Source organism: Gossypium arboreum, chromosome 9, assembly GCF_025698485.1.
Source record: "Gossypium arboreum isolate Shixiya-1 chromosome 9, ASM2569848v2, whole genome shotgun sequence".
In the NCBI taxonomy this organism is placed as follows: Eukaryota; Viridiplantae; Streptophyta; class Magnoliopsida; order Malvales; family Malvaceae; genus Gossypium; species Gossypium arboreum.
The window spans coordinates 75186946-75195909 of NC_069078.1; the positions used below are offsets into that span (position 1 = coordinate 75186946).

Sequence of the window (8964 nt, forward strand, 5' to 3'; positions counted from 1 at the left end):
TGTATTTATTGTTGTGGAACGTGTCTAACAGAAAGTGTCCTCGTTTTGAGCATTCCAATGTCTACTGGTTGCAAGACTATCTCTTTAGGGTGAAGAAATCTTGAGGGCCATAGAAGGGGGCACAGAGGTTGGGATGCCACTTACTAGAGCCTGCTCACGCCTATCACATAGCAGCCTCACCCTGCCCCAATCACCGGAGCACCCATCCCCCGTTAAGTTCTTGACAGTGCTCCAGCCAACTTCCAATGACCCTCTGGTGAACCTCCAGCGAGGGTTTTCAAAAGAAAACATGATATGGTCAAAATTTAATCTGGCAATGAAGGGGTAATCATCCCCTTCAAGTGAAACCAAGACTGCAGTAATTTCATGCCCAATGCATTCGATGCACAATCGAAGTTCTTCCTCCGTGATTTCATTTTCCAAAGACCCTTCTTCGCCCATTGAAATACATCCAAGCATATGGTAATCTTATGACAATCTTACATTCCAATCTATAACGTAAAATGCCACAATTCTAACCTTCCTTTAAAGATAATTTGTTAGTATAACAGTCGTCAAACCTAAGCTTTACTTGTTCATATCAATATAGGATCAAACACATATGATCTGGATTTTTTATCAAGTCGAAAATAACAAAGAAAGATGTATAGAACGTAAGAATATTAAGTTTCTTCTGCCCAAAAACATGTAGCAATAGATCCGAGGAATCACACCACAAAGCCAACAGATTATAGTACCTCACATAATGTGATAAAGTTGTTCCCCATGGATCTTCACTTATTCATTACAATACTCAGAGGCACTTAAATACTCACCATGCTCCTCAAAATACTCAACCAATCGCTTTAAGAACCCATCGCTGCTAACTGTTTCAGTGTCACATACAAGACAACACTGTCTTCTTGCTCGTGTCACAGCCACATTCATTCGCCTTCGGTCACTTAAAAACCCAACCTGGATGGTTTGAGAATTATAAGCCCAAGAATGTAGTTGATCATAATTTAACACCGTGAATTGTACAATATATTCTAAGGAATCCAGTAACAACAGAAGAGATGCTAATACCTCTTTCTTTGAGTTTGACCGAACCATTGAAATGATAACTGCTTCCTTCTCTCGACCTTGGAAACCATCAACAGTTGAGATTTCAACATTCTTTAGCTTATCTTCATTGCTTTTCAACATCTTCAATAAGACCACCTGCAAAATCATCCATGGATCTATGAGTTTATACATATAAACAAAAGGGTATATGTTCAATAGAGTATTTCAGTCTTGCAATGTTTTAATCAAAGTTGTGAAAATTCATAGAAATGAGAGATCAACCAGTCCTTAATAAAATCTTCTTACCTGCGCAGCATAAGGGGTAATAATTCCAATATCAGAAGCATGGACTCCAGCATGAATAAGTCTCTTTGCATGTGAAATAGCTACGTCAGCTTCACCTTCATTCAATGTGCTCTCTTCCTCATCCTTCTTCTCTTCCATATCACACCTATAGCAAATTAAAATCAAAGTCATAAGTGCCTCCTATCACATTTGAGATCTTTCTTGTGGTAGATTCAAATTGGATCTTCATTTTCACACATTTATCTTCCAACTTCTACCAACATTGGTATCAATTTTCCTTTTAAGAAACCATATAGTCAAAGTATTTCACTAAATGTTAAGTTTTTTTTTTTTTGAAAGCAAAGCTAAGTTAAATAACAATAAAAATAAAAGGGAGTGAAATCCATTTCATGTGTTCCCTCCAAAGCAGCTAAGAATAGAGGCCAAATAAAAAAACATGCATGCTGGTTATCAAAATTCAATAATAAGAGCTTACCCAGTTGTGTCTATGATAAGAAGGGTTGGTTCTGTTGAAGTTGACTTCTTAACATTCTCGAGATCAAAAAGCATGTGCGTAGCAACACTAGAATTCGCTTTGATCTGCAATAAGATATAACTGCCATGAGCACAACGTAGCAAAACAAAATGTTCTTTTAACCTGCAATCTAAATATGTAAGCAAGCATACACGCTCAAATCTCAGTACCTTGCTGCTGTAAAGCTCTTTAGATGACCAGTTCATAATAAGCTCATGCATGCGGTACTGGACAGTGAGCATGGACATGACCTCATCTCCATACAGATCTGCAAGGCGTTCAAAAAGGGTTCTTCCTAACCCTTTCCTCTCAGCTTCAACACTCTGGATAGTTGGAGGAAGCTGCAGATGGTCCCCTGCAAGTATACATCTTGAGCCCTGAAATAATGACAGTGGATGATTAGGAAGGATTGCACTGTTACATGCTAGGTTTATGCTCAGCCAAAGAATCTTACAAGTAAAATATCAATTTACATTTTACATATATTAAAGAATAAGCATGCATCATAAAACCTAGAAAAAGGCAGGTTTCACATTCATAAATCTTGAAGAACCATACCTACTAGATATCAGAATAACTATGTAAATGAGAGGGGGTTGGGTGATCCAATTCCTAAAAACAATTTTGTCTCTAAACTGTACAAAAAGTTACTTCATATTTGTTATCCCTTTTTTATTAATGCACGCATCTACATTCACCACATAATTACCTTTAGTAGAGCCATCCAGCATGCTATTTCAAGAGCCTGTGCAGCTTCATCGATAATAATCAAATCAAATGTAGTTTTGTCCAGTTTGCGAGAAAATGCACCAGTCAAAGTTGTCAATATGACATCTGCATCCTTAATTACATCAGTAACAGCAAGCTGCTGCCTTTTACGCTCTTCTTTTGAAAGAGTTCTAAGCTCCTTCTGGATCTCTCTCCTTGTATTTCTGTCTTTGGTTTTCAATAATTTCCCATTTAGTACCTGAAGCAATGAAGTAGAGTACGCTGAAGAACAGGCAAAACTAAAATTCCTCTCTATATACAAAATGTATAAATGAATTCAGCATGCAAATATATTTTTTTTATAAAAGAATGCCAATGTTAATACTTGGTCACTGACTCAAATATTTCACTAGAGACCATTTCAGGATGAAGTTAGGCTCCAGTTGGCTCTAAGAAATATTTCCTGTTTTTATTTTCTATTTTCATTTTAAAAAATTAATTTACATTTTCTATTTAAAATTGAAAAAAACATTTGTCAAATAAAAGTTAATTGCTTTCAATAAGGAAAATATAAAAACATGTTTGCTATCTATTTTCTATAACAGAAACATTAGAAATATATATTTTTTAAATGCTACAATTATATGGATTTAGAGGGTAAGATATTAATATTAAAAATTGTTGAAACAAATACTTTTACATTTATATGGGTTTGAACCAAGGTCAATTCATTTAAAGTTAGAATCCCTTGTTTCCAATTTTTTCAGTTTTACAAAACATTTTCAGAACAATGAAAAGAACTTTTTGTTGGTTTCTAATTTTCATTTTAGTTTTCCAGAAATCATTTTTAAAATTTTCAACCAAATGCATTTTCTTTATTGTTTTCCATTTTTCAAGGAAATTAAAACAAAATTGGTCTTTGTTTCTTGAAACCAAATGGAGGCTTAATATCTAAACTAAGGTTACAAGAATAGATCATGCTTTAGTATAGTAGCTTCAATATTGAAAACTGAAACTTCACTCTCACTCTATGTTCTTTTGGGTACTGTACAACTGAGACATAAAATAATAGCATAAGCATATACCTTCATTTCCTTTCTAATGTCATTTGCAAGAGAGCTATTATCTCCTCGTAGTACCTAACAGCAAAAGAACCAAATATATAAGCACGCTAAGATTTAGACAAGAGATAAACTTAATATAAGAACACAGACAAGAAAACAAAAGTTGCATCTACTTCAGAAAAAAGCATAGGAAACAGTCGTTCTTGCTACTATATTCACAAATAGATGACATAAAAGGAAAGTTTATGCACTTCGTAAAAGAAAGTGAAAATACAAGATCAGGTGTTAATTTCTCTGTAAAGAGAACATGGGTAGGAGATGTATATCTTTCCTAGGAAAACTATGGATAACAAAATGATAAAAGACAAGCAAAGGCATATAAGCATAATAAGAGCATTAACAGAATATGTGGAACACTTGACTGGGGTAACCATCAAGTATGTGCCTGAAACAGAAACCAACATCATGAAAACAAAAATTTTCTTGTCTTTCTATTTTAAAATTTCATTGTCAATTATACCCTTTTGAAAACAAAGGTTTACCTTTGCATCAAGAGCACTGTCCAAAACTTGAGGTAATAATCGAGCAGGATGCCCCAATCTGACCATCTTTACTCTGATGAAAGCAACAAAGATAAAATTGAGTAATTATACGTTGTCTTACTTCTAAAAATACTTCTAACATTTCAAGTCTCAGTAGCAATCATATGAAAGGAACATTTAACAGAAGTGGCTCAACAATAATAAAAGATAACTGAAAATTTTATCGAAAAAGAAAGATGCTAAAAACTGCAAACTTCAACAGAATCACAGGAAGCATTAAAAACTCAGTAGTTTAAAGCCTTTGGCTCTTATCTGCTCAAAAAATCATTAGTCCTTTCGCATGCGTAAGGTTCCCAAAATAGAAACTGTGAGGATCAGAGACAAAAGTAAATCAGGAAAGATTTCTTTACTAGCTGAGGCTGAAGAATATTTCCCAATTATTGGGCCATTGTACCTGTGAGTGGCAAGTCGCTCAACAATGTTGTCAACAGCAATATTTGAAGCAGCACAAGCAAGTATCTTTGATCCTCGCTTCACTTCTTGTAGTACAATTTCCACGACTGTTGTAGTTTTTCCGGTTCCAGGAGGTCCATGCAGCAAAAATACATCCTTTGATGACAGTGCCTTTAAAATGGCATCTCTCTTGCAACAAAAAAAAAGATTAATGAATAAATTAGGCCAGGGAGGAGGATCCTTAATTTGTAAAATATGTAGCACACATAAAGCCTATAAATTGGATATACTACTAGACATACTGAATAAGAATGTTAGTGCATGAATCAACAAGCAGTGATGACTGATGACCATAACACATATAGTAGCCAGTCAATTAAAATTTTAGATCAACAGCAAAGGAATCAAAGTTACTATTCAGAAAACCAAGGCAATAACCATTTCTTTACTTCACTCAATTCATCTTATTGCAATCTGAGTATCTGACCTAGAATAAAATATCAATTACCCAAAAATAATGGAGAAAAGGGCATGAGAGAGGAATCAAAGATAGCATCAAATATTTCACATTGTAAATATGTTTTGAGGCCAACATGTTCATAGTGCAAATAGAATATAGTCTTTAACCATAATATCATCACCGCTGTGAGTGAGAAGAATAGAAGGAAACAAAAGAAACACAGTGAAAAGAAAAATGAAAAATATTTGCAAAGGTAAAAACCAGAATCCATACAATGCACCTGAGAGTGATCAAGGTTTTTGTTAAATGGGGTGAATGTGACAGTGCCCTTCTTTGAGACTGTTGGCTGTCTCTCTCCAAACAATACAGGAACTAGATCTGCAGCTGGACCCTTCAGCACACCTTTACTCAGTTGTATCAGGGCATCCTTCATCCTACGATATGTCACCTGCAAAGGTCATTAAATATTTTATGTGCTTTTTCTTATAACTTTAAGTCTACAAAACATTGACAGTACCAACTCCAAATTTATAAACCAAGTACTTAATATTAATTCCACGGTTTCCAATCTAGTTTTAACTTTGTATAGATGATTAGATGTTAATAGGAAAAATGAACACTACATTATTACATTTGACTTCTCATATGATTCCCAGGTCAACCAGAACAAAATTTTCAACAAACATAAAATAAATAACTGAAATTTGATTTGAAATGCACTGGGGAAAGTTTAAGTCCACATGAATACTTAAAATAAAAGAAAACTATCATGACACAGTGTAACTGAAGAAGCCAATATGAAAAATCTGGAAGCAAAACAAATTCTGAATAGCAGACCTCATTTGCCACTTTTTCAAGACGCAAAGGATTATTTAAACCATCTTCAGGTACATCATCAAAAGCAACTGTGATTGAGGAATCCTGTTCAATATTGCACATGGATCAGTGGCATAAGAATTTCAGAGAAAGACCATGAATGATATGAAGCAACAAAACCAATAAGAAATAACCCAACACCAATGCTCCTGTAATAAAGTCAAAATTACCTTCAACCGGTAAACTACACCTTGTCCAAGAGCAGGAGAACCTAAATCAGCCTTGTTCGGTTTTAGGACAACTACATCATGGGTTCCAAACTGCATTGCAAGCAGAGGAAAACATAAGCAGATAAAAGGAAGGGAACATGCATTTCAAAACAAAAGAAAAAAGAAAAAATTCCCTTCATTGCCATTGGATGGGACATATTACTACTCATTTTGCAGTAACAGTAGTTAATAGATAATTTATGCAGGTTTCTCATACTGGAACAAGAAATTAATTTATATTTCTACTTTCTGCTGGAAGATTAATCAATTATTACCAAATGCAAGTGAACCAATGCCATTTCCTATTACATCAATCAGTTATTCATTGTTTCAAAGAAAATAAATTAGAACATTTTGACCCCAAATCATGTCTTCAAGCAATATCGTTCCAATCCCAAAGTAAGTCTGATAACTGTTGAAATCCAGCATTGCATCACATTGAAAGAAAATACAAAGTGTCATATACAAATAAAAAACCTGTTTTCAACTAGAACTAATAGAAATGTTCATTTTAAAAAAAAAAAAAAATAGCAGTTTTTGCAATTATAGAAAAGACTAAAAAATAATTCACCAAAAGCAAAAGAATAATTAAATGCGAAATATGCTTTCTTCACTACAATTTAAAATGATTCTATAGTAGATCAATATCATGGAAAAAGCAACAAAAATCCCCAAAACTTTCCAGCTCCACCACTTAAGAATCCTCACCTTGTGAGCAGGAAGAACATCTCCTTTGGTCGATTGGAACTCAAGTAGAGTTTTCCCCATAAGCCCTGTCTGTTTGCAAAAAGAAAAAAAAAAAAAAAGAATAAACAATAAGAAACCCAAGCCTTTTCCGATACATAATTTGGAGCATGTTCCTTTTAACAAAACTGAAAACGTATTATCCCCATTTTTCCCTTGCCTTCTATTTTTTAGAGCCACCAAAGGAAGCAAACTAAAAGTAGCACAACAACAAACAAAAAGCTAAGAAAATAATATAACCTGAGCGTCAACACACTTCAAATTTAGAATCGTGGAGCCCCTCTTTTGAGCAGTATCCAAATTTCTTGTTGTTCCTGAATTTATTGAGGCTGATATCTCAGCTTCCTGAAACACAGAAACAGATTTTTTTTCTTTTCAAAACTTTGTAAAAACAGAAAACCAATCAATAGAGACATAGAAGAATAGTATCATTTACATCAAATCATCACTAAAGTTTCAGAATTCAAGAATGCTGGAACAATATATACATATTTTCTCCACAAATTCACGTAAAGAATGATTTTCAAATATTCCAGAAATTTCCATTTCAAAATGTGTTGAAGAAAAGTTTGAAGGTATCAATGGCCCTTTTGGTTGATTGCAATAGAGATCTTTTTAAGTGCACCAAGGATTAAATGGTAGGGAAATTTAAATTTTGGCACTTTTAATTATCAATGTCTAAATTTTCTTCGTTAGGAGCTGTTAATTCTGAGATTTGGAAACCCTGCAATTTGGATCCTTTTTTCAAATCTAAGGCAAAACTAAAACTTTATAGGAAGAACTTTGGGAGGGAAAAGATAGGCTAGGAAACCTTAAAATCAATAAACATGAAAATTTGATTAAACAGGTGGAATTAGGGAGGATTGGAAAAACAGGATACTACAATTAAACCTTGGTAATAACATGAAACTGAAACTTCCCATGAAATTAGGAGATAAGGATTGTGCTACAGTAAAGTAACTTCAAATATTTGAAACTTAAACAGATGGGATTCAAATCGCAAAAACATATCCATTTAATTATAACAAAGTTTGGAAAGCATAGTTTTTGGAAAAATCATTACTTTTTAAATTTTAATAAAATTTCTAATTAATTTTTAATTTTAGGGAAGAAAAGCCATGAAATAACAAAGACTTTTACCTTCTCAAGAATTAAACTTGAATTTATCAAAGAACTCCTTTCCCAATAGAAAAGTTGAAGTTTGAAAGAGAATCTTGAATACTGTCAAGTTTTGGTATTTACGAGTATGTTAGAAGTTTGAAGTTATGGATTTGGGATTCCATCAGGAGTGAATGAAATGTCATTCCAGGAAAATTAAGTTTTAAAGGTTTCAGGTAGTGCCAATGTAAGGATTGCAAAGATGCATAAAGATTGAGTTTAACTGTTTAAGACCCTTCATAGAAAGTTTAATGTGTTATATATTTGTACCTTTTTATTTTGAATGGGAGTTATATTGTTATTGTTTGTTTAGGAAGAAAGTTAATGATTTTTATTTTGTTTTAATAAATTGGAAAAAGTAGGAGAATGTTTTTTTGCTTTCAAAGTAATTTGTTTCTGATTTAATTGGAATTATTTAGAATGTTATATTTAGTGTTATTCAAATTTATTACTTTAACTATTTTTGGAAAATATTTTGAAAGATGTTAAATTTACCAATCTTCACTTTTTTTATTTAACTAAGGGTGAAATTATTTATGCACCTTGTGCTTGAGTTAATGGTCTAGGGTTTTTTCTAAAGTTAGTAAGGGATTTTGGTTTGTGTAATTTGGAGCCTTGGTACAGGTTTTATGAAGGACTTCAAGCCTATCGGAAATAAAGGAATATTTTTCAGAGAACCAATTTTAATATAAAAAGAATCTATTAAATAATATTAATTATTAAAATTAATAAATGATTTTTATTTGGTTTATATTACTTCTTGATTAAGTCCTTTCCAAATTTGGTTTTTAGCGTTTTCTGAAGTTATTTTGGAGGCCGTTTGTTGTGTATGCCAAAAAGAATTGTTGTGAAGAATATTGGAACAAAATTAGAATCATTATAATTT

At 33.0% G+C, this 8964-nt stretch overlaps 1 protein-coding gene across 1 annotated transcript; it reads right to left on the reverse strand.

Annotated features, from left to right (window-relative positions):
• Positions 1–504: 504 nt before the first annotated feature.
• On the reverse strand, positions 505–7271 carry LOC108454117 (uncharacterized). Its single transcript, XM_053018685.1, has 14 exons — positions 7161–7271; positions 6885–6953; positions 6138–6227; positions 5929–6012; positions 5372–5539; positions 4633–4820; positions 4179–4251; positions 3658–3711; positions 2574–2831; positions 2035–2241; positions 1826–1929; positions 1351–1495; positions 1066–1200; positions 505–954 (listed from the first exon to the last, which is right to left on the reverse strand). The coding sequence occupies exons 2-14, from the start codon at positions 6942–6944 to the stop codon at positions 778–780; spliced, it is 1743 nt and encodes a 580-aa protein (XP_052874645.1). The 5' UTR covers positions 6945–6953; positions 7161–7271; the 3' UTR covers positions 505–777.
• Between the last annotated feature and the right edge of the window lie 1693 nt (positions 7272–8964).